At 47.6% G+C, this 25,419-nt stretch overlaps 2 protein-coding genes across 2 annotated transcripts in view; one reads left to right on the plus strand and one right to left on the minus strand.

The window, feature by feature from the left end:
* The window catches only part of ncoa3 (nuclear receptor coactivator 3), a 40,560-nt gene extending 24,771 nt beyond the window's left edge, over positions 1-15,789 (plus strand). Inside the window, exons 6-24 of the mRNA XM_062546012.1 lie at positions 911-1,011; positions 1,428-1,602; positions 2,111-2,293; positions 2,973-3,059; positions 3,326-3,469; positions 4,387-4,534; positions 4,906-5,543; positions 5,909-7,209; positions 7,501-7,618; positions 8,055-8,213; positions 8,476-8,694; positions 8,935-9,049; positions 9,418-9,589; positions 9,770-10,195; positions 10,888-10,989; positions 11,172-11,433; positions 11,987-12,164; positions 12,504-12,699; positions 13,073-15,789. Coding sequence (XP_062401996.1) covers positions 911-1,011; positions 1,428-1,602; positions 2,111-2,293; positions 2,973-3,059; positions 3,326-3,469; positions 4,387-4,534; positions 4,906-5,543; positions 5,909-7,209; positions 7,501-7,618; positions 8,055-8,213; positions 8,476-8,694; positions 8,935-9,049; positions 9,418-9,589; positions 9,770-10,195; positions 10,888-10,989; positions 11,172-11,433; positions 11,987-12,164; positions 12,504-12,699; positions 13,073-13,084 — 4,736 coding nt within the window. The 3' untranslated portion in view covers positions 13,085-15,789. The remainder of the gene's footprint in view (positions 1-910; positions 1,012-1,427; positions 1,603-2,110; positions 2,294-2,972; positions 3,060-3,325; positions 3,470-4,386; positions 4,535-4,905; positions 5,544-5,908; positions 7,210-7,500; positions 7,619-8,054; positions 8,214-8,475; positions 8,695-8,934; positions 9,050-9,417; positions 9,590-9,769; positions 10,196-10,887; positions 10,990-11,171; positions 11,434-11,986; positions 12,165-12,503; positions 12,700-13,072) is intronic.
* Positions 15,790-18,085: 2,296 nt separating this feature from the next.
* LOC134092876 (DNA-binding protein inhibitor ID-1-like) lies at positions 18,086-19,308 on the minus strand. Its single transcript, XM_062546014.1, has 2 exons — positions 18,839-19,308; positions 18,086-18,636 (listed from the first exon to the last, which is right to left on the minus strand). The coding sequence occupies exons 1-2, from the start codon at positions 19,184-19,186 to the stop codon at positions 18,601-18,603; spliced, it is 384 nt and encodes a 127-aa protein (XP_062401998.1). The 5' UTR covers positions 19,187-19,308; the 3' UTR covers positions 18,086-18,600.
* Between the last annotated feature and the right edge of the window lie 6,111 nt (positions 19,309-25,419).

Here is a 25,419-nt window from a genome sequence, read left to right on the forward strand (position 1 = left end):
TGTGTTGGGTGGGTTGAGGGAGTTGACTGTCTGGGTTATGGCAACCATGACTGTCTGCACAGTGCTAACTGGGCTACATGTCCAGCAGTCCAGGCAAAGCACTGGCAGCGCCTGAATTATATGGTGGTGCCTTGACCAGAGTATGGGATTGCAAAGAGAACAGTGTGCTAGCATTTGTGTGTGTGCGTGTGTGTGTGTGTGTATGTGTGTGTGTGTGTATAATTTATGTTTGTGTGTGTGTGTATGTGCATGTGGCCCAGAGGCTATGGTTGCTGCAGCCGTCACCACCACCAGCCCGCGGAACAGCTTGTTATTGTGTGTTGAGGGGTTGCCATGACTACAGGAAGTGAAATAATATGTACCCTCTTTTTCGCTCTCTTTTCCCCCCCGTCCCTCCATCTGTCACTCTCTCTATCTGTGGCTTTCCTCTTCTCTCCCTTTTCATTTCCGACCGTCTCTGATTGCCGACCTTTAATACCGCAGCGGGGTGGCGCTGTCTGCCTAATGGAATATAATTTGTAAATTACAATAGGCTTTGATTTCCAGCGAGCCACAGCGTGTCTGTTGTGGTCAAGCGGTGAAGAGCGTGCGCACTATGTGCGACCTCATGAATCCCCTCACGAGAGCCAAGGATTTGCATAATAAGCTCGCTGTTCCCAAAAGTGTTTTTTGGGGAGATGGGTGCTGCCCCCTGGTGGCGAGGCTGTTCACGCACACGTTTACCGACGCTGGGATTTTGGAACGATTTTTACAGCGGACTGCAGCGCTTTCATGTCCTACTTAAGAGGGGGGGACTTGGCTTTGTGTTGATTGCTTACCCAATGCCCTGGCAGCAATCCCTGGAGCTTGTTTGTGAGTAAATGAAAACACTCCGTGTGACCATGCTTGTGTGTGTTTGTGTGTGTGTTAGGCAAAAGCTCATGTGGGGATGACGACGTTCAGAAGGCGGATGTATCATCCACGGGGCAAGGCGTCATCGATAAGGACCATCTGGGGCCACTGCTCTTACAGGTCAGTGCCGGGTCACGGTGGGGTTACCGTAGGGTCAATGTGGGACACCTGATTGCCCAGCTCTCTGTGTTTTCTGTTTCCTAAGTGACAGGCGTGATGGACATGGCATCTGCAGAAGCGGCAAAGTAGCTCCAGTGCCAACAATGACCATGTAGAATAGTTCTTCATTAGCTTCCATTACATTTGACGTACGCGGGAAATTATCCTTTAAGTTAAATGTCCTTTCCCCTTAAGTGGTCGACGGACTTACTGGAGTACTGTGTGTTGAGACAAAATGTTGAATATTCTTTGGTAATATTTGACAATATTAAGTATTTCAATATTAAGTGTTAAGCTGAGCCACTCTGATTTAGTTTTGTGTCTTGCATTTTCTGTCTCAGCCTCTCCTTCTAATCCTCCTCTTGTCCTTCCAACAGGCCCTGGACGGCTTCCTGTTTGTAGTGAACCGCGAGGGCAGCATCGTGTTTGTGTCGGACAACGTGACCCAGTACCTGCAGTACAAGCAGGAGGAGCTGATCAACACCAGCGTCTACCACATTCTGCACGAGGATGACCGTCAGGAGCTGCACAAGAACCTGCCCAAGGGCAACGGTCAGCATGTCCATCTAGACCTGATGCATGCATACACATGCAGAGGCACACACACACACACACACACACACACTCTCACTCACACACACCTAGACCTGATGCATGCACACACACACACACACACACACACACTCACTCACACACACCTAGACCTGATGCATGCACACACACACACACACACACACACACACACACACACACACACACACACACACACACACACACACACACACACACACACAGTTACATGGTTTTTGGTGTTTAACATATGATAACCTGCACACACACTTAAAGATCGTTGCTGTTTTTATGTGTTTGATAGTTGTGTTTTGACAGCATATCTGAAGTAAACACATTGCTCATCAACACATTGTTGTTTTTTGGGGGGGTTTCTGCTCTAATGTCATTTTCAATATTTGCCTCTTTGTAGGTTATTGCACAGTTGTGCTATTGCATAGCTAAGAGTCTGTATTAAATTTGTGTGTGCGTGTGTGTTTTGTGTACACAGGTCCCAGTGGTCCGTCGTGGGGTCCAGGGGATGCCTCGCGGCAAAAGAGCCACACGTTTAACTGTCGCATGCTGGTGAAGTTTGGCCAGGGCTCGTCTGAGGAGGGCAGCGGAGGCCAGCGCTATGAGACCATGCAGTGCTTCGCCCTCACACAGCCCCGAGCCATGATGGAGGAAGGGGAAGGTACGGCTCTAGGACACACACACACACACACACACACACACACACACACACACACACTTGCTTTCACACACTCTCCTGCTTGCCCTCACACATAGTTGTTTCTATTACTCACTTGCTGTGTGTGTGTGTGTGCGTGTGTGTGTTACTCTGTTTTATTGAATTGGTATTGAGTCATGCATCTACACTCTGAGTCAGAGTGCTCATCTTCCACATGGACACACTTAGTCATTCACGGATTCCCTCCGTCATACACCTCAGCATGCATTCAGTGACGCGCACATGGGAGCTCTCACACGTTCTTCTACACATGCTCTTTCCCTCGCTGTCATGCTCGTATTGCATTCAACACTTAGTCAGCTTTAACTCTCCCATGATACAATGCTCCAGCTATTCAGTCTGTCATGCTTTCTCAGTCACACATTTTAGTCACAGTCAAGGCTTTGTGCTCCCTTGTCTATCGACTATGTTTTTTTGGTGCAAGCTGATTTTTTTGTCTTGAGTCTCTTGGAGGCATACAAAGCTGGAGCCTCTGTAAATGAGGTTGTAGAGACTCACAATGCTTTATTCCCAAGAGCGTAGAGGGATATTTGATGTATATATATTGCCTTGTTTGCTGCCTCCATATATTGATCTTTTGTGTGTGTGTGTGTGTGTGTGTGTGTGTGTTTTTTTTAACCAGACCTGCAGTCGTGTATGATCTGTGTTGCTCGACGGGTCACCGCAGTGGAGTGTACAGAGCGCTTCATCACTCGTCACGAGCTGTCAGGTGAGTTGTTGCCATGGTAGCGCTTGAGTATGACCCCATCATCAGGACATCGGCGTCAGTCGTGACGACAGCAGGCAGCGTCAAATGTAGCCATGGCTACAGCAGCACCCAAGGCTACGATGATTACTGGCCCTCTTCACTAGAGGGTCTGGATTTGATGATAAGAACCTGAGAACATGAGGGCTGTTTAACTATCTACCTCCCTTTTTCCTTGCCATGACACTAACGTGTGTGTGTGTGTGTGTGTGTGTGTGTGTGATTTCCAGGTAAGCTGGTGGAGATTGTGGACCAGGCTTCCCTCCACTCCACCATGCGTCCAGGCTGGGAGGACCTGGTGCGGCGCTGCATGCAGATGTTCCTGCACCGCAGCGAGGGCCAGCCGTGGTCGTACAAGCGCCACTACCAGGAAGGTGCGCAATCGAGAGAAGAAAAAACAAAACCCATTCACTTCCTGTATAATGTTGTGTATCCAAAAGTATATCCATATATTAATCTCTCTGGAAACCATGTCACAGACAGACAGGCAGACAGTTAATTAATCCTCAATGAGAAGCTGGCATCCAGTAGATTTCCATACAATTCAAGGAAATACACAACCTGTCTATTCACTTAATCTACAGGGAGTTGACGCTATGAACTGAAGGAGTATGTGGCACTGAAGTGTCCGTGGAGGAAGTACACATGCTGAACAGTGATTCGCAGTGCAAGAGTAATAATCACTGCACATGATATAAATGTCAAGCTAAAATTACAGACGGCAATGGAAAAAAACTGAACTGAAATAAACAGCTTGCTGATAATTAGATAAGTAGACACTAGAAATAAATGCTTAAAACAAACAAACAGATCGTACACAGAGGCTAATATAGCCATTAACCATCTGAATGGGGTTTGACAAGGTTCTGTCCAAGTTGAAGAGCTGCATAGCCTTTGGAAATAAAAAGACTTTACTGAGCTGAACGCAGACAGGAGTAATGGAACATGCCTCTCTGCCTGGTGACTGTAGCAGAGGCAGCTCTCCTCTTCATCCTGTCCTGTCCTGTCCACTGGTGTCCCTCTCCCTAATGCTTTTCTGCCTTGTGTAGATCAAACGGCATCAATAGGTGGATTCGACTTGATGTAGCCGTCTTAAGTGGACTGCAGACGTGATACATTTTCAAACCAGAATTGCGCATACGTCATGGTGGAAAGCGTATAAGAATCTCAGAAATAATCATGTCTGCAGTCGCGTTAAGACGGCGACATTTAATCGAACCCACCTATTATTTAAAGGCTTGAGACGTACTAAATGTTTGGGTACGTTCCTCTTGTTCTCCTGTCCCTCCAGCCTTCCTCCAAGGCCGGGCCGAGACCCCTCCGTACCACTTCTCGCTCTCGGACGGCACGCCCGTCACCGCTCAGACCCGGAGCGAGCTCTGCCGGAACCACGGCACCAGCGAGCAGCCCACCTTCCTCTCCACGCACCTGTTGCAGAGGTGAGTTGCCCCACGGCCAGTCAGCAGACTGAGTGGATCAGCCGCATTACTTTTGTCCGTCTTCATGTAGCCTCCAGCAGGACGTTTTAACAAACAAAATATCAGTGATTTTAATTTACAAGGAGCATTCAGATATGATGTTATCACAACTCATCTTCTTAGTGGTCAAGCTCAAAATGTTATGCCTGAAATGGTGGTCACTGCACTGATCCTGACTTGTCACTAGAGAAGATTTTAATATTCATATCCCGCTTTTGTTATTGGTATTTCACCTTTTTTTATGCACTACCTCTTCATGCTGCTTGGCTTGCATTGGCATTTTGAAAACACTAATCTGATTCTGTGTGATTCTTTTTATTTTCCCGCCACAGGGAGCAGAATGGGTATCGGCCCAACCAAGGAGGGGTGATGCGGCCGCAGGGCATGGGTAATGCCCACCCGAATGCCCAGATGAACATGATGCCCAATGGGGCGATGGGTATGGGTCCCCAAAGAGGCTATGGGATGAATGAGCAGAGGCACATGGGACCCAGGGGTGGCCCCATGTACGCCAACCGGATGAGCCAGATGAATTCAATGGGCCAGATGAACCAGATGAATCAAATGAATCAGATGAACCAGATGAATCAAATGAACCAGATGAATCAAATGAATCAGGTGGGACAGATGAATTCTATGAACCCCATGGGCCAGATGAATCAGATGAATCAGATGAACCAGATGAACCCAATGGGTCAGATGAATTCAGGGGGTCAGATGAACCAAATGAATCACCCGAATCACCCGAGTCACCCGAATCACCCGAATCATCCGAATCACCCGAATCATCCGAATCATCCGAATCACCCGAATCACCCGGGCATGCAGCAGCCTCCGTTCCATTATGGGATGGGCATGACGAGCCCTTTGCATGGCAGCCCTGGCATGAATGCTGCTCAGCAGAACATCATGGGCTCCCCACGGGTCCGGGGCAGTCCCAAGATGGGCTCCAGTCCTTTCTCACCTGGAGGTAGGTCATCGTCCTCAGCATATTACCTGTGTCTGTCTCAGGAACAGCTGTGGCCCTCACAAGTCATCAATGATTAAATTGATCCTGCCTCTTTTTAAAAAAAAAAAAAAAAAATCATATGGGTCATTACTGGAGCATAAATCTAAAGACAAATCTTTTCTATTTTGTTTCTTGCACATGTATATTTTGCGCATGTTAGTATGTACTGTGTGGCTGAATTTGTGGTCAAGGCTTTTGTCTGAGGTTTTCAGACTCTGACTTTGACCCAGACAGATGTCCACTGTAGCTGATGTTATCTGCCCCCCCCCCCCCCCCCTCTCTCTCTCTCTCTCTCTCTCTCTCTCTTTCTCTCTCTCTCTCTGCAGGACTGCACTCTCCGATGGGGTCGGTGGGCGGTGGCTCCGGCGGAGGCTCTGGGGGCGGCAGCTTCTCCAGCAGCTCTCTGAACGCCCTGCAGGCCATCAGCGAGGGCGTGGGCTCCTCCTCCATGCCCTCCACGCTCTCCTCGCCGGCCCACAAGCCCGACTCGTCCCCCAGCATGAGCAACCCTGGTGGCCCCCACGGACCCCACGGACCTCACGGCCCCCACGGGCCCCACGGTCCACACGGCCACCCCCACGGCCAGAACCCCAACAGCCAGAACCCCAACCAGAACGGGCCCGGCAAGCCGGCGCCGCCACACTCCGACTCGAAGAGCCCGGCGGCGGCTGCGCACTCTGGCAACGCGTCCGAGCAGCCGGCGCACCAGCACACTTCGCCACCAGAGGGCACCGTGAAGGCCGAGGGTCAGCAGTCCTGCAAAGAGAGCTGCGCTGGTGGTGGAGGAGGAGGAGGAGGAGGAGGAGGAGCAGAGCCCAACCGCAGAGTCCCTGACAAGGCAAACCACAAGAAGCTCCTCCAGCTCCTCACCTCCCCTGCTGACGACCTGAGTTTGGGAGGTGGAGGAGGAGGAGGTGGAGGAGGAGGAGGTGGTGGTGGAATGAGTGGCCCAGGGGGTCCTGGAGGCCCTGCCCAGTCCTCTCAGTCTGGCCGAGCGTCCACACCCATGGGTATGGACGCCAAGGAGCCGGCGGGCATGACCAGCCCGACTTCGACTGGCGTCTCTTCCTCCTCGTCATCGGCGGCGGCGACGTCCACCGCCGCTGGCGCCATGCAGTGCCCTCACCAGGGCTCCGGGGGCGTCTCGTCCACGGCGGGCCTGGGCGGCCCCGGCCACCACTCCACCCACTCCCTGCAGGAGAAGCACCGCATCCTCCACAAGCTGCTGCAGAACGGCAACACCCCGGACGACGTGGCCCGCATCACGGCCGAGGCCACCGGGAAGGTCCCTCTGGAGGCTGCCGCGGCGGCGGCTGCAGCAGCAGCAGCGGCGGCGGCAGCTGAGGCCCAGAGAGGAGGTGGAGGAGGAGGAGGAGCGGCCGGAGGAGCAGAGGTGAAGCAGGAGCAGCACAGCCCCAAGAAGGAGAAGACCCACGCGCTCCTCCACTACCTCCTCAACAAGGACGACTCCAAAGAGAGGCCAGGGGCCGCCGACAGCAAGCCCAAGCCAGAGGAGCTGGAGGGTGGAGGGGGCGCAGGAGCAGGAGCAGGATCAGGACCTGGAGCTGGCATCTCCACCAACACTACAGGCATGGAGGGCAAAGTCAAGCTGGAACAACCAGATGAGGTAAAAAAAAAGACCATTATTTATATATACTGTATATTACTGGTTCCTTTTTGTAAATGTGTAAATTGTTCTTGAAGTGTAAATTGTTTGATATAGTTTGCAGTACATCATTGGATGCATTGGTGTTTTCTGCATTGAAATGTAGACATTTCAGTTATTGGAGTTTATGTGGAACAGTGGAAGTGAACTGGCAGTTCTTTTCATTGACTGTATTCATACTGGAGGCTACATTGACTGGTTTGTTCAGAATTGATTCATTGACCCATTTTTACTCTCTTCTCTCTGTCTTAGATGGACAGCCTGGAGTCTATCCTTGGAGGCTTCCGGAACTCTGCTGGAGCGATGTTCAGGGATCATGGACCAGAGGGAGCCAACAAGCAGGGCAACGGACCTAACAACAGTGCCCATGGTAACCACCGAGTACATGTAAACACTCGCAGTCCAGTTGCTAGATCTGGAATTACTGGTATTTTATTGCTATTCTACACTATGGCCTTGGCCTAAAAATAATCTACAGTTTGGGAGGTTCATGTGAAGTTATTTAAACTACCTGATAGCCCATCTGTCCTTCCCTTAACAGATTGACGTGATGGTTTTTCAATTTTAATTAAGATTGATTCATTTGAATTATTTCTCTAATCTCTAATTCTAAGATTTGGGTCAGAAGTGCACGGGAGTATATTCAAGGATTCAATTATTCAGAAAGCTTTATTGTTTATCACACAATGACAGAAATTTGTCTTGGGTTGTCAGGGTTAGAAGACTGATAAAACAGAAATAGGCCGGTATTTATATGTAGTCTCACTTTGTGTGTGTGTGTGTGTGTGTGTGTGTGTGTCTTGCAGACAGGGACGGCGTGTGTGGGGTACCAGCGCAGCGCACCTTCCACAGGACGATGTCCGTGGACAGCAAGCCCCCAGTCGGCATCGGGGGAACCGGCCGCAGGAGCGCCCCCTGTCCTGGCCTGATCAAGCAGGAGAGTGCAGACAGTGCACTGAGCATGGGTGAGTCCCTCTGCTGGACACCGACGTTAACTGCAGTCTGTCTGCAACTAGACTGAGGGTGAAAACTGCTAGATAGTATGCATCTAAATGTTCTTAAACATGCAATGCAGTATTTATGGGTCTTGGTGGTCCCTTTCTTACTCAGATCTCACAATTTTCTTTATCTTTTAATACGTTTATGATTTCAAAATCAGGTCGAATATATATGATGTGTGTCTACATAAAACTGAGTGCTGTGCTTTTCTGTGTGTCTGTCTATCAGGTGGCATGAACAGAGGCATGGGAATGCCCCAGCAGCAGCCCAACATGATGGGCCCAGGCGACTGGGGCATGCAGAGGTCGAGTGCCAGTCCCATAGGCCCAGCAGGGCATCCAAGCATGGGGCACCACCCTAAAGGGATGATGGGAGGACCCATGGTGAACCGATCCAACAGCCTGCCTGCCCCCCGCTCCATACTACAACAGCAGCTCATGGAAATGGGTAAAGAACCGGGTCTGTTCTCAGATACGTGGAAGGGACTGTAACAGTATTTTGATATCAAATTGGTGAAGGTTGATAGAAGTTGCGTGTAGTAGATATTTGTCCCTTCCATTGACTTTGCTGTTGTCAGAGTCCAGAATAATCTTTATCGGCCACGATTTGACAACACAAGTAAACATGAAAAATAAAAATAAAAACAGAGCAGTAAGAGGTTGTGTCGTTTGTGTTTGCATTATGCAGGTCCTAATGAAGTCCACATGGGCATGAGCACCTTCAGAGGACAGGGTCATCCGTCCCAGTCGCCCTCCTGGCCTGAGAGAGGCATGGGCATGGACAGACCACCGGCCAATAGCAGGTAAGCGCCCACCCCATCGGCTCCAGGGCCTCCGCCTGTACGCCTTGAACTCTTCAATGTAGGGCTGCTCGATTATGGTAAAAATCGTTATCACGATTATTTTGTTCAATAGTGAGATCACGATATCATCCATATTCAAAATGTGATTTCTTTTTCATTTTTCAATTGAATTTTGAATGTAATGTTATGTTTATCATTGTTGGAAGTCATAATCACGATAAATCGATTAATTTGATTAATTGCACAGCCCTACTTACAGTAAATGTGTGATGCACGCAGAATCAGAGATGATTTTAATTAGGAACTACAATCAATTGAATTGAACGTTGAATTAATGATTAAAGCGTGCGTCCTTGTGTGGTGTCCAGGCAACAGTTTGGTAATCCCCTGGACGAGCTGCTGGTCCCCCCTTCCACCAGCCAGGGTCAGAACGACGAGCGCGCCCTCCTGGACCAGCTTGACTCGTTGCTCAAAAACACCGATGTCATCGCACTCGAGGAGATCGACCGCGCGCTAGGCATCCCCGACCTCGTCAGCCAGGTAAGAGAATGTTGGTCGCTCAGGGGGATCCGGTTGCTTTCTCGGTGTCCCTATCCATTGCAGTGTTCAGGGAGTGCTTTGGCTGTATCTGCCCCCAATTTGACCCCCCAGCAGACTGTGGCCCCTTGTAAAATCACTGTAGTTCCTCACGATGTAACTCCTCTTCCTCTTCCCTCACAGGGTCACGGAGATCAGCAGCAGCCCCAGCAGCGCCAGCCCCACCCGTCACACCCGTCCCACCCGTCCCACCCGTCCCACTCGGCCCATCCGCCCGAGTCCTTCTCCGGCCCAGAGCCCCCCATGGGGATGGAGGCCAAGCCCATGTACAGCCAGGGCTACCCGGGGCCTCCCTCCGGCGGCATGGGGCCCATGCAGGCCGGCTACGGGCCCGGCGGTGGCCCCAGTGGTCCTGGCGGTCCCGGTGGTCCCATGCCAGGCCAGTCTGGCGCGGGCTTCAACCCCATGATGAACCAGATGGGCCAGCAGGGAGGCTTCCCTGGCATGGGCCCTGGCATGGGCCCGCGCGCCAACATGATGCACCCGCGCATGATGAGCGCCACCAAGCCGCTCCGCATGCAGCTGCAGCAGAGGCTACAGGGACAGCAGGTATGAACTATATTTATTTATTATACGGCTCTCTAGAATGTTGAGGGAGCTCCCATTCACTTTGAATGGGCCTCTCAACGTTCTACCGGTCCGTTATTTTTGCATAATGACCGCTCCGAAGGTATAATGACCGCTGCCAATGGCAACGGGTTCACTCCGCGTAGTTGTTGCGGAAGCCACGAAACGGTAGCCAAGTCATTGCTAAAGACACATTGAGATAAGTTTCTTTTCTCGTTTTGGCAAGTTGCCGTATAATAAGCGCGATAATGTATAGAACGCCGGTCATTATCTGAAAATAATTCCCTTCAGGACGAAGCAAGACCCCTCCGCTGCGCGTCGGGGTTCAGTTCATCCTGTCGGGAATTATTTTCCGATAATGACCGGCGTTCTATACATTATCCCTTACATATATATATATATATATACACAAACACACGCACGTGCCGTGCACACACACACCTACACACACATGCAATACAGCTCTACACTCATGGAACTGCGTGCTGTTACTCAACACAGAGAACTAATTTTTTTGTGTGAATTGACATGCTGCCGGCCTGTATACATAAAAGATAGAACAAGCAGGCTGAATGGGTTGCCTAGGGCCAGATAAAGTAGTGTTCTGAATGCATCTCTGTCGGCATGGAGATGATTTGTGCGATGCTGATGCTGTGCCCTCCTCTCTGCCCCAGTTCATGAACCAGAGCAGACAGGCCATGGCCATGAAGATGGAGGGAGGCCCTGGGGCCAACCCCGCGCTGAGGCCGGGCATGCAGCCAGCAATGGGAGGACAGGTAAGAGACTCACGCTTGCACTCAGGCTCACACTCACTCTTTTATACACTCACACTCACACTCACTCTTTAATACACTCACAGGCTTTTACCAATTCATGTCTGATTTAAATAGATATAGTAGCAAAGTAACTCTGATCTCTCCCTCCCTCCCTCCCTCCCTCCCCTTCGTCTCCCCATCAGCCTGGCTTCCTGAACGCTCAGATGATGGCCCAGCGCAATCGGGAGATGGTCACTCTCCAGATGCGCAGGCAGAGGATGATGATGATCATGCAGCAACAGCAGCAACAGCAGCAGCAGCAGCAGCAACAGCAGCAGGGAGGACCGGCCGCAGGCTTCAGCCCGCCGCCCAACGTCACTGCCCCCGCCGGCATGGACAACCCCATGGCTGGCCCCCCCATGAGCCAGCCTGGCCAGCAGCCCTTCCCCTACGGAGGGAACTACGGTGAGGAGCTGGCCGTACATCTTTTGCATTCTCCCAGTTTTCCCCCGGAGAGCCTCAGATCCTCTTTGTGAATGGCAAACAGACTGCATCCATATAGCGCTGTTATACTCCCACGAGCACTCGGAGCACTATACAGAGCAATGCCTCACACTCAGCCACACATTAATACACGGACACCAGACACTGCCATGCAAGGCGCCAGCCCGCACAGTGGTACATTCAAGATGTGCTGTAGGCACACAAAGCCCTTACGGTTCTTTAATGAACTTAAAATGAGATCAGTGGAGAACTTGACAGTACCTTTAAGGACTCTCCATTCAGGATATGTTAGTAACTCTTTTGAAACAGTTCTGATTTGGATTGATCTAAATGCTCTTTTCACATTCTATGCATTCTATACCACTTGGACTCTTCCCATCTTTCTATCTCTCTACTTTCTCTCTCTGTCCTTTCCTGCACGAGTCCTCCATATAGCCTTTATTCAGCATCACTCAGTCCTGTGCTTGTTTCTTCTTTAGACTGACACAGTGTCTTGTTTGACCTCTCTGTGCAGGAATGAACCAGCAGGGTGACCCCTCGTTTGCAGGCACTGCTGGCAGCTCTCCCAACGCTATGATGTCAGCACGCATGGGAGGACCTCAGAATCCCATGATGCAACAGCACCCACAGGGCGGCATGTACCAGTCAGCTGACATGAAGGGCTGGGGACAGGGAGGCATGCCCATGAACAAGTAAGTCAAACTCAGCAACCTGTGTGTGTGTTGTAATATGAGAATATATTGTTATTGCTATGTGCACAACATTTTAAGATGAAATTGTCTGTGTATTGCTATTGTCTAACATTGTTTGAAAGCATTACTTTGTACTCTTACATTGTACATGGGGGACAATGTATATCTTTTTGCATTACCGTACACACTTCAGTGTGTGTGTTTTTTATTTTTTCAAAGAATATATATTTTTAGCAAGAATGAGCTCTGTGGGTTTCACCGATGTGAACATAGCATTGTAGTGACTCCTCACTGATGAAGCAACATTGACTGACCATTCCCTCTCCTCTCTGCTTTTAGCTCATACCCTCAACAGCAGCAGTTCCAGCAGCCCGACACCGGGGGGCAGTACGGAGGCATGATGATGAACGGAGCCATGCAGGGCCAAGCCAGCGGAGCAGGCGGCCCGCCGCAGATGGGCCCGATGGGTCAGATGCCGGGCCAGATGGGGATGAACTCCATGGGCATGGGACGCATGCCTATGGGCCCTGACCAGGTAGGGAGACAAGACACCACGTGCATTTGCTGACACTAGTGCAGTGCCTGTTCAAAAATGCCACGCCTGTAGAAAACCAGTAGCCCACAGTTATGCCGGCTTTAAAATAGGATGATTGAGGGGGGGCAAACATCATTCTAGTTCAGCATTCAATAATGAATGCTGAATATTATGTTATGATATATTAGCCTACAATTAATGTGAAGTAAGCGGAATATAGGCATGGCTGCATGTTGACATTTTTACAGATCAAAATGGCATAAGCCGAATAAAAGTTTTTCTATCAAATGTTTGTAGATGTAGTTTTGGGCAGGTTCTAGTTGCTCTCTGGTGCTTTTTTCCTGACCCCTGCATCTCGTCTCCCCTCTTACAGAAATATTGCTGAAGTTGTGATGGCCAGCAGCAGGGCGCCTCCACCACCCCCCCCCCCCCCCCCCCCCACCGTCACGCCAGGCCAGGCCTGGGCAGAGGGGCAGTGCCCATCCCCTCTGAAGGCCACCGCTGCCTCGTGGGCCAAGCTCTGGGTCTGTCTCATGACCAGCCTTTCGAGGGAAGCCTCCGCAACTCTTTTCATCACAGTTCTATGTGAGAAACAGTACCATGAACACACGCGTGCCCGCGCGCACATGCACACACACACATGCATGTGTTTGTGTGGGTAAGGGGGGTGTGTGTGTGTGTGCTTTACTCATGGGCAGGAGTGTTTCCCCAATCAGAGGACTGCTGGACTCCGATGTGCTGCAAAAGCTCACAGATTGACATGCAGTGTTCTGTAAAGTGACTGCGGGGTGGTGGTCATCTTTCGCTCTGGATGGGGCATGGGTCATGGGGCATGGGGCATGGTACAACTGGCTATGGTTGCACTTTATCGGACATTTACCGCAAGGCTGGTTTGTAAAAGAATTGTTGCAATATTTCTTAGTCCTTGTTTTTTTTTTTCCTAGCCTTACAGGACGATTTGGTGTGTGTGTAGCACCAGGTTTTTAAGACATACATCTCTCACTCTCCAGCTCTCTCTCTCTTTCTCTTTCTCTTTCTCTTTCTCTTTCTCTTTCTCTTTCTCTTTCTCTTTCTCTTTCTCTCTGTTGAGCCTCATTTTAAATGAACCATTGGGAGCTGTAAGCACAGGTAACTCAATATTATGCAGATGCAAGCAATAAAAATCCTGTCTCTGAGTTTCTGACTGAAACTGTAAGCGAAGCATCATGGACTCAAGGCAGAAAGGTACTGCAGTATTAGACATCAAATGTTTGTCATCTCTCTCCTCCTAAGTAAGAATTGTAAATATGCTACAAATGTATCATACACAATGTTATTATTTTGTTCTCTCTTTTCTTTTTCAGATTTTTTTTTCACAGATTATAGGGCTCTTTCAAAACCTCTCCCTCCACCCTGTTTTTTTAGGCCGATGCTGTATTGATTTGGAGTTCTATTTTCATTCTTATTTGGAAGGGGGGAGGGGTCAAATGCTGTCTTCTCCCACTATATGCTCATTCTCATTGTGGTCACAGCCATGTGTTTTTTAGATAAGGCACTTTTCTTTCATGTACATTTAAGTGTGTTCACTCTTCCTACACTGAGGATAGCTATATGACGACCTCATGTTAAGGAGATTTTTTAAGATGGGGAACTCTTGGGAGAGATCTGATGGAGGCCAGTTTCCCACTATATGAAAGGGGTGTGTGTGTGTGTGTGTGTGTGTGTGTGTGTGTGTGTGTGTGTGTGTGTGTGTGTGTGTGTGTGTGTGTGTGTGTGTGTGTGTGTGTGTGTGTGTGTGTGTGTGTGTGTGTGTGTGTGTGTGTGTGTGTGTGTGTGTGTGTGTGTGTGTGTGTGTGTGTGTGTGTGTGTGTGTGTGTGTGTGTGTGTGTGTGTGTGTGTGTGTGTGTGTGTGTGTGATCTCTATGGTGCTGCAGGTTTGTGTAGCTTCTGGGACAACACCCATGCTTTGAGTTGTCAGCCAGTTTTGGTCGCTCTGGTCATGGTTCTGATAAACGTCTACTTGTGAACTCATACATGTCTGTGGCTCCAGACCCCCTTACTCCTCCTCCTCCTCCTCCTCCTCCTCCTCCTCCTTACCAGCCCTCATAGGACCACCACAGTGCTAGATGGACACAAGGCCAGACACAGTCTTCGTCTCTCTCTCTCTCCCTCCCTCTCTCTGTGTCTCTCTCTCTCTCTCTCTCTCTCTCTCTCTCTCTCTCTTTCTCTTTCTCTGCAGTTCAGAGCCATTTATGTGTTTATGTGGTCAACTGGGAAGTTGCATTTTCTTTCAGTTACAGTACCAATATAACCAATACAGAAGACTACCCCATATAAGCTGAAAGATTGAGATTTTTTCTGACTCTTTTTTTCCCCCCGTCACACACACCATCATCCTCATTCTCCGTAGCTCTTCCTCAAAAACTGAAATATAGCTGTATATTTTTTCTTTTCTTTCTTTCTTTTTTTTTGCTGATGAGTCTTTGTAAGAAATCTACCTGCAAGAAAACCATGCGCAATCCAAAGATATTTTTTCAATGCTTTGAAAAACTTATGACATTGACTGTAATTTGTACCTAGGTGCTTGTGTGTATGAGTGTTTGGGTACTCATCAGATGAATATATTGCTTTCATTTTATGATTTTGTACCATATATGGTTTGTATACACTTGTGTATCTGTGTGGCCAGTGGCTCATCTATGAGCAGAGTGTGGTTGGAATGGGACATCTTAAAATGGTAAACGCTGAGATTTTGAACCATTTTACAAGCTCAGCAGAGCATGAGGAGAGAGTTGGGGGTGAAAACTCTTCAAACATATCAGTTATTTTACTCAGATCTTTTTGTTTTACTTCTTTTCTTCTATCAGGAAACATTGTTTTGTGTCTTTATCTTAATGGCTTGAATGAGTATGATGAAGTATATTTTACAATGAGGAATCTGGATCACACACTTTCTCTACCGTTTTTACCGTCATTCTGGAAAGGAAGTGTTCATTAACTTAAGTAGATATGATGAGAAAATATGCTGTCATTTTACATGATATGAATTACAATGCCCTTTTTTCTGTCTCTTGATGTTCATATTGATGTAAATACAAATTTCTATTTAAGCGTTGTTAGTAGTGTCTCTTCTTTGCACTGTTCTGAACCCACACTGAACAATATGCACGCATGTAATAAGGCAATTTTTATTTACTGCTTAAAGTTGGTGGATGCATATTCAAAATGCATTGGAGCCAATGCTGAGATTAGGACTATCAGAAGTGATTAAATGAGTCCAACATCCACACCTTGCACAGTGCAGGTTGTTAAGTCGTATTTGTGCTGTCAACCTGCCATGAGTTTCCATGAAACTGGTCAATAACAAGGACGTTGACACCTCCATGAAAGGACCACGATTGAAAGTACAGTACATTGTTAGCCCTATAATGATAGATTTAACATCGAGTACGCCTATTTATTTAGTTGCACATATCTGTTGCAGCAGAATTATTGTACATTATCAATATTATTGTGTTGTGTCTAGGGCAGTACACAGTGGCTGTTCACAGTCAGTGCCCTTCACCACCACCAGAGGTCGCGGTCGTGTTTATAAATCCATAGCCAAGCCCACAGATACAGATCGAAAGCTCTGTTAAAACATTAAGAATTGAATTTCCATATATTCGCACATAGGAATAGGCTACTTAAGTGATGTGGGTACATAAATGTATATGCATTACATCCTGTTTTGTGAGAGTGTCGTAAAAACACAATAGCCTAATGAGCTTTTTAGGTTTCGAAGCTGAGAGTAGGTTAGCCATTAAAGATCTAAAAACCTCCGCTAGGGGGAGCTAGCCTATATGGAAGAGATTGACAATAGGTTGTAAACTTAGCTGGTCTATATTCATTACCGTAGACTTGCACTGGAATTATGTTTTTATGGTAATATTTAGGATATGTGGTCTTTGCGGACAATCAATTCTCGGCATGTAGGCTATGTATAAAACACGGCTTAGGCTACTTCATAGGATGACAAGCCTAGAAAGTTGTTTATATATTATTTCTATTAGCCTAATTCTATTTTTCAAATTATCTGCATGGAGAATTGTTGTTTAATATTATGCCTATAGCCTATGAAACAATATGGCGCGAGCGAATGTGGTCTTGGCAAGGATCAGCTGTCGGATTCATGTGCCTGATTTTTGTTTTTAAAGTAGGTCTAAGTGGAAAGATAAACTTGACAGTCAAAATAAACACATGTTGAGATATTTGTCTGTAACAGAAAATTGTCCATACATTTTTTATATTTTGGTTTCCATCGAAAAAGACACAGACCCTATTTATAATGAAGTGGACAACATGGGCTTGTATTTGGAGGCAAACCGGTGGCTCTCAATATAAATGCAGGAAAAAGTTTTTATTTAACACAAGGTTGTAGTATGTGGGACTGTTACACGCAGAGAGAGAGAGAGAGAGAGAGAGAGAGAGAGAGAGAGAGAGAGAGACTCTCTTGGCTGCGTTCCCAGCCCATCTGCAGCCTGGCTTGCGGATTACTGTTTGTTAATGTTTCAATCAGCTGTGTGCCGAGGAATGTGCAGCTATTTAACCTGAACTTCCCCAGGTGTGCCGCGGCGCCGCTCAGTCTGGGCCCCGGCGCCCTTCCCTGCCCTTGGCACAAAGCTATCACACAAACACAATCACACACTGGCCGTGCCTCACTGTGCGAGGGCTGCAGCTGCGAGAACCGCACCGCAGGGAAATAGGGAAAACATTGCACTAGGGAGAGAGAATAAATCTTACAACAGACTGCCTTTACTTACGCTGGGGCCGGGTTAACTCCTGCGCTCCCGGGATAAAAACACAACTTGTCTATAGGAAGACTTGATAGAGGGTCCAGTCCACAAGGGCTATACCGTTATGATTGATTATGTTTGATTGTGGCCTATAGTTTATTCATTTATATTTAATATTTATATAATTACTTAATTATTTTGTTTCCCCCCATTAGGCCTACACAAAATGAGAAATGGCTACAGCCCCATTTCCCACCTAGGATTAGAGGTTATAGGGCTTAACGTAGCCTACAATAATATACCAATTGAAAAGCCTGTTGATGATTATCTACTCCCGGTGTGCCATTAAGCACTGTTGACTGTCAATGGTATGTTAACTGCCAATCAGATGGACTGTAAGTTGGTGAGTAAATGATACCAAGTTAATATTTTAGTATCAACATGCCTAAGGGTATTCTTTCTGTAGGCCTAAGCCTAATGTCAATTTAATAAGCTTGTTATGGACTACCAGGACTAGCTGTGCAAAGCTCTAGCATTGTGGGAGATCCCAACTTTCGCCTCTTTAGATATTCCAAAACACATAGGCTATATAGCCAAGGGTAGGCTATACAAAAGAATTCAGGATTCAAGGATGACAATAATTTTGTTTTAATAAAAACACATTTCAGATACATTGTAGAAAACACAATATGACGTTCACATTTTATGTCATTGTAATATACAATACACATTTTCACTCAGTAATCTGAGAAATTGACCTTATCAACAAAATAACGTAGGCCTACTAACAATTTTGACGTGTATAAGCTACAACGAGTAACTACTACTCTGGGCCCAATAGAAGGAGGAGAGCTGGGAGACAGACGTGCTGTGGGGCCATGGATCCCACGGCCGTGCACAGCAATCTATTGATTTGTTCCCTGTAGGCTGCTCAGGCTTCTGTAGACTCTCGGGCCGCATCAACTTGGTCCTCTGATCGTTCCTGGGTCACAGGCAATACAGTCTTTTATTCTATCGCGGGAATCTGTGGATTTCCCTAATCAGTTCAAGGTTGTTCGAAGTGATCAAGCATCATCACTCTCTGCATCCTTGTTCAGTTTTGCCCCAAAGCTTGTACTGCTGGGTGTTGGAACGGTAGCGTCGACTTCTAACGGCACATGATTCTGTCATCCGAGCATCCATTCTGCAAAAAGAATAAAGGTAAACAGGTCAGTGACAAGTCCCATCATAGTGTAATGTAGCCTAGGTCTGCCATTTCTAACAGCATGACACCAACAGGCTAGTCAAATAGCTACACAGCCATCATTTACAATTCACTGATTTAAATAACCAACTAACAAGAGCTTTGCAGCTCGTCTTGCACTAGATTGTGGGCTAATATTCACCTCAACAGAGATGCTGGCAAGTTCCGCGTTGAGGGTGGTCAGGGGTGTGCGTGGCATGCCCGCCTGGCGGCTCTTGCCTGGCTCGTCCAACTCGATCTGCAGGTCCCAGATGTAGTCAATGACATGCTGTAGGATCTCCACCTTGCTGGCCTTCTTGTTGGGAGGCAGCGTCGGTACGAGTTCCTTCAACTTGTTGTAGCAGTTGTTCATGTCTTGCAGAAAGGCGGACATCTGTTCGTCCAACAGCGGGATCTTGCATATGGCGAGGCTCTGGTCGGCCAAGCAACGCACAACGTCCTCGCCGACAACCTTGCTCTTCAGCGCGCAGGTAGGTCCAACAACTTTCATTTTGGCTGTAGTAGTTTTGGTGATGACCAAGTTCAGAGATGGGTGATCAACCAGTTCGGTCGCGATTTTAATCCGTAGGAACAGTTCTTAGAAACGCTGTATTGACAGCTCTGTAGTCTACCACCATGCGCACATCCAGTATATATTCAGCGCCGGGACATTGAGGCGTGACAATGCAACTCGTGTTTGCACTTTCTGTCCAATAGGAGGAGTCCATTGCAGGCGGAGGGACCGCCTGCAGTCACATTCTCCACCAATAGGCGAAAGGAACGGGTTATCGAATTTATAATCTGTAGGGGGATGGTGTTACAAATGGAAACAAATGTGTGTCTTTTACTGGTGATGTGTGGAAATCCAGCTGTCCATAGCTTGGGGACTCTGCAGGTGTAGAGGGTGCCCGGGGGTCGGGGGTGGGAGGTCCACTAATAAGGATGAATAGGTAGCTATTATTGCCTTTGAATTGGTTATCCTGCATTACTACCATGAAATGTAAGAAATTGTTTTCTGAGAAGAAAACAGCATTGGTTGATCACTCGTTCCACAGTTTTGCTCATTATTTTCAACACTGTTGTTTGTGCTAATCTTTAATATATTAATTGAATGAATAATTTAATAATTTGCTTAAATAAATAGTAGCCAAAGCTAGGTTAATTATTGCTTATTTCTAAAGTCATTATCCTAATTGAGCTAGATGTGTTTAGGCTACTATTAGATAGGCCTATTAATTAGGTTATTTTATAATTAAGCCGTTAATATTTCTTAAACGCTACAATAACAACAACAACATTTATATGCATTCATAATGTAAGCCTAACATTTGGGTCTGTCTAGCCTGTAACTTTCGTTCAAGAAAAAGTAAAATAGACATGCTTTCTTTCTGTTGCTTTAAGTACTTTTTCTGTTGGTAAAGAAGGGAGTCCCTGTGGTCTCACGAAATTCTTTCACATGGTCTCCGTGTGTGTGTTTCGCCTTGAGTGCACACACGCTGATATTGCATAGCGCTGCTCTGAATCTTCCCCAGATTGTCCAAACAAGCCCTAGCAGACTGTCAGGCGCCAGCCCCGTGACGTCACCCATTCATCCCTGCCCTGACGCCTGTCAGCCTGGCGCCGCGCGGGCGGTCCCCATAGCAACTACAAACAACAGGCTGGGCTCCCCCCGCTCACCTGCACAGCGCGGACCCTGAGAACAAACCGACCGCCGTGATCATTATTCATTTATCACTTTACTCCCTCTGATGAGATTACCGAGGCGCGCACCTGCAAACGACCATTGTCGCCACTTTGCTTTAGCAGATTCTTTTCATAGAGAGGGGAAAAAGACAGTTTCCCTCCGGAAAGAAGGGGAGTGGATGTAGACTTCATATGCCAGTTCCTCAGAAACTTTTTTTTACTCCCTGCGTTCCAGAGGCTCTAAGGATTTGGTTTTGGTTACATTCCGTAACACTGTATACATTTTTACGCAGCGGTTTTGATATTTAAAAAAAACAAGTTATATTGCAAAGTGTGCTCTCCCCATGGAATAGCCTACAAGTTTGCAAATATAGTTACATCTTTATTTAGCCTAATTTATTTACTCACATAATAATAATAATAATTATAATAATAATAATAATAATAATAATAATAGAAAAAAAGCATTAAAGATGAAAATCAGTTTATAGCATACAGTAATGCACCAATGTAAGGATTTGTGTCCTGAATTAATGCACACATTCAAAATACTTTTTTCAGACTTAGTGTGCACAATGCATCATTGTAAAGTGCCGGCTATCCCTAAAAAGCAGACTAGCCCATTGCATTGGCAGCCACTTGAGCCTAGCAGTGCTGCTGCAGGCGGCTAGCGTCCAGCAGGGTCGCAGCTGACAGAGTTTAGGGAGGGCAGGGGAGGAGGCAGCGGGGTCGGGGGGCAGAACAATGGAGGCAAGGCTTGTGGGAGAGAATCTAGGCTGGAGCCAGTGAGTCTGGAGCCCCCTCAGCTCACTCATCCAGCTTTTGTTCAGCTGCAAAAGCTATCAGCACTTCCTACTGACACCAACAATAACGCCACACAGCTGGGCTCTTTTAAGCTTGTTTACAGCACATCAAGGCAAAAAGGAGAGAGAGAGAGAGAGAGAGTGAAAAAGACAGAGAGAGGGAGAGAAGAGGGAAAAGAAGAGAAAGAGATGTGGGAATAAGGAAAGAAATGTGAAACATATTAGATGCAGCAGAAGACCCCCTTATAATCCCACCCCAACCACACACACACACACACACACACACACACACACACACACACACACACACACACAGCATGCTCCACCCTTATAACGGGTCATTAGCAGAGCTTAAAAAGTTACTTCTACTTAAAATGTCTGCTTTGTTTTTCCATCCCTCCCTCCCTCTCTATCCCCCCCCCCCCTCACTACTGCTGTTTATAATGTGGTCACAAGTGAGAGTGGCCTTGTTCACAACGTCGTGGCAAAAGTTCAGAAGAAAGCCTGCCGACGTAGACTCTAGGCACCCAAACGCTGTTTTTCATAAAGCCTCTGTGCCAGCAATGCAACTCTTTTTTGTTTTGTTTTTCCTCCCACGCTGCATGCAACCCTCCCTCTGTAGCTGCGTCTGCGTCCACGTGGAGGAGAGAAGCAGGGGAGGCTGGTGACGCCCACTCTTTATCACATCAGAAAATAGATCCACAAAAAAGAAAGCCCGGGACAGGAAACAGGCAGCAGGAAAAGTTGGTGTAGATCTGAGGCGTTTTTGTAGGGGAGAGAACATTCCAGCCGTGCCTGTCCCTGAAGGCCCTTCCCCTCGTGCGGGTCACCTAACCTGGAGGCCTGGTGGTGCTACTGACCAGCTTTGGGATGGTGGTGTGCAGTGCAGGTTAATTAAACACACAGGTGGGCGTTCGCTAAAATAAAATAAGAAATCAGCAACCACGTCGACCAGTGTGCGGTGGTTTTACACTTTTTTGGATTTCACTAGCGACTGCACATAACCAACACCTGACATCTAGAAGGCTGTGCATAGGAGCTGTGTCCTTTTTAGGACACACGTGGGCGTGTTTGGTCTCTGGTTTGAATGTAAAGGAATGTGGATTAAAGCACACCACACACGGACAGCGGTTCATGGCAGGCGACCACAAAATTGAATTAGGATCCATCGAAGTGAATGGGGAAACACACACGGCAAGCCCATCATCAGGGTAACCGGCACCGTCACATTGCTCTAACGGGCCTTTTTCTATTTTTTAGATTTTGATACGTCATAATAGCAAACAGCTGTCTGATCGGTGGATCTCCACTGAATTGATGGGTGATCAGGTCGCCAGTAGTGTGTGTAGTGAAGTGATGAACAGAAATCCGCCTTGGTGTTTGACCGTCGCATCGCTGGCCATTTGTGGTGGGCTTCAATTATGCATTTACAGAGTAGATAATACATTACCTCTTTTCTCTTGTTTGACTTGTCTCTCTGTAAACAGTGCAGTGTACATATTGCAGTAGCCTACCACATATGCAGTTTGTACCGTACTCTCAGCATGTAGGATACTACACCCTCTAAATCAGTTATTCCACATGCACATAGTCATACCGGCCGTTTGGTTCATAACATAATGCTACATCTTTTGGTCATGTCGTTAAATGTTATTTACAGCGTCTTCATGTCAGCACTCTGCTTAATGAAGTTGAACCTGATCTGATCTCTTTTCTCACTTTATGGCAGACTGACCATCACATACCCTGTGTGTGTGTGTGTGTGTGTGTGTGTGGCTGAGGTTTTGAGAGCGTCGGAGGCGTTGGAATGAGAGCTGTGCTGATGATGATGTGTGAGTGCGGTGTGAGAGGCCTGGTGGTTTGTGGCGGCCGCACTGAGGGTGACCGCACCCCGTCAGTGTCCAGCGGGGCTGTGGGGGTCGTGCGAAAGACTCATGGGAACTCGTGGGAAGTTAGCCTGTGGTGTGCATATGTGTGTACGCATATGTGTTTATGTCTTGTGTGTGTGTGTATGTGTGTGTGTGTGTGTGTGTTTGTCAGGAGGGAGGGGTGGGCTGCTGGTCTGTGATGAGTTTCCTCTTGGGAATCATTTCCTGTCTGTCATCAGTCCAGTACAGCTAACCAAATGACTCATTACTAACAACAGGTCAGTCTGGACACACACACACACACACACACACACACACACACACACATACAGAGAGAGAGAGAGAGAGAAAGAGAGAGAGAGAGACAGAGAACCATATTGTCAGTCCCACACTGAAAAACATGCAACTATTCCCACTGAAACTCATTCTAATAGCTGCCCTATCAATTGCTAGTCCTGGGCCAGAATTGAGGTCAGGTCATTTGCATGCGCTACATTTGCATACCATATGGAAATGAGCTGTTAAAGAGTTGGTTTTAACCAACTAATGAATGGAGCAGTAAATATGAACCGTTTTGGAGCCTGATTTATGTTTATTTTTGTTAAATAGTTTGGCCAGGCAATGGTCCAGAGTTTTTTTTATTTTTTTAAACGGACTGACAAGCTTTTCATTCGTATATATATATATATATATATATATATATATATATATATATATATATATATATGTATTTTATATAAAGCACAAGCAAAGTCTCCCTTTCACAAGATGTCGGTTGCATCACTGTTTTTATCATATCACTGACCGTAAAAATGCATGCACAGATGTATACAGCATTAAATCTTGATTTCTGTTCAGTTGCCATAGTTACATCAAGTATTATGGCTTATCTTTCAATAGATCATTTATCCCTTGAGGTGGGATTGAGGTGATGGGTGCCCTGATGACCTGCAGAAAGTACTGCTGGCCTCTGACTTCTTGCAGTCTTTGCATTTGGCATATCTGTGTGTGTGTGTGTGTGTGTGTGTGTGTGTGTGTGTGTGTGTGTGTGTGTGCGTACATGTATATGCACTGTGTATGTACAGTATGTATGTATGTATGTATGTATATGTATACTCCCAAACGTTTTGCACCTTTGCATAATCCACATGAACATGCATGGTATGCATACATTAGGAAACACAATCTCTCTGTATGTGTCTATGTCTGTGTGTGTGTGTGTGTGTGTGTGTGTGTGTGTGTGTGTCTGCGTCTGTGTAAGTGCTGGCATGTCTGTGTGTCTGGGCCTGCGTCTGTTCAGTACAGTATGTATGGGTCCCTCTGTGTATGAGTGTGCGGATGTCGTTGGTGTGTGTGTGGGGGGGTGGGGGTGGAGTGGAGGTGGGTCTGCTGGTGGTGGTGGTGGAGATGGCGTGGGTATGGGAGCCGTCCGGGGCACCCCGCAGCAGCTTGTGTCCGCATTCACGGCCAGCGTGCTGGGCCTCTGGCCCCCCAGCCCCTCTGCCTGGTTCCCACACACACTATCAAAGCCCCTGTAATGGCACTAATTAGCTCCCCATCTGCTGGTCACAGAGCACCGGTGGCATGCAAAAGGAGCCATTGAGAGAGCGGCCATTGTGCTGCAGAATGCTTTCCACTCCACTGCCAATCGCTTGGAGAGAGAGAGCGAGAGAGAGAGAGAGAGAGAGAGAGAGAGCAAGTGACAGTGAGAGAGAGACAGAGAGAGAGAGAGAGAGAGAGAGAGAGGAGGGAGGGAGAAGAGAGAGCTTTAGCTGTTGGGAGTGCTTCACAGTCACAGCTCTAGAGGAGGGCAGCGTTGAGGGGGGGCTACGTGCACACACACACACACACACACACACACACACACACACACACACACACACACACACACACACACACACATACACACTCTCTCTTTCTCTTTCTCTCTCTCTCTCTCCCTCTCTCTCTCACACAGTCATGCATACACACACACACACAATAGGAGACAGTGTTACAACTTGTTGGAGATTTAATAATGCCGGAGTCCCTTCCGTCCCTGGACATACTCCTCCTTCACCCAAACCCCCCAACCCCACCCCACCCCACCCCACCCCACACACCCCACTTCTAGTTGCTAACTGGCAACAGTTCCTCTTGCTAATCTCCCTGTGCATCACTGCTCCTTCCAGGAAGCCACTGTTTTCATCTTCCCATGCCCCGTGTGCTGTCCTGGGGGGAAGCCGGGACAATGGGACACTCCTCTGCGGAGACACATCTGCTGGCCGATGATAGTGGGTCAAGGATGCAAAGAGAGAGAGAGACAGAGAGAGAGAGAGAGAGAGAGAGAGAGAGAGAGAGAGAGAGAGAGAGAGGGAGATGGCATTGGCTGGTGGAGGAGGAACAGAGGC

This window comes from Sardina pilchardus, chromosome 9 (genome assembly GCF_963854185.1).
Source record: "Sardina pilchardus chromosome 9, fSarPil1.1, whole genome shotgun sequence".
NCBI classification, from domain to species: Eukaryota; Metazoa; Chordata; class Actinopteri; order Clupeiformes; family Clupeidae; genus Sardina; species Sardina pilchardus.

What these genes read in the sequence shown, in the direction of transcription:
- LOC134092876 (XM_062546014.1), bottom strand. Translation starts at nt 19,186, where the DNA reads ATGAAAGTTGTTGGACCTACCTGCGCGCTGAAGAGCAAGGTTGTCGGC. An exon ending in TTGCCAGCATCTCTGTTGAG is followed by an intron (nt 18,637 to 18,838) that starts GTGAATATTAGC and finishes TTCTTTTTGCAG; the next exon opens with AATGGATGCTCGGATGACAG.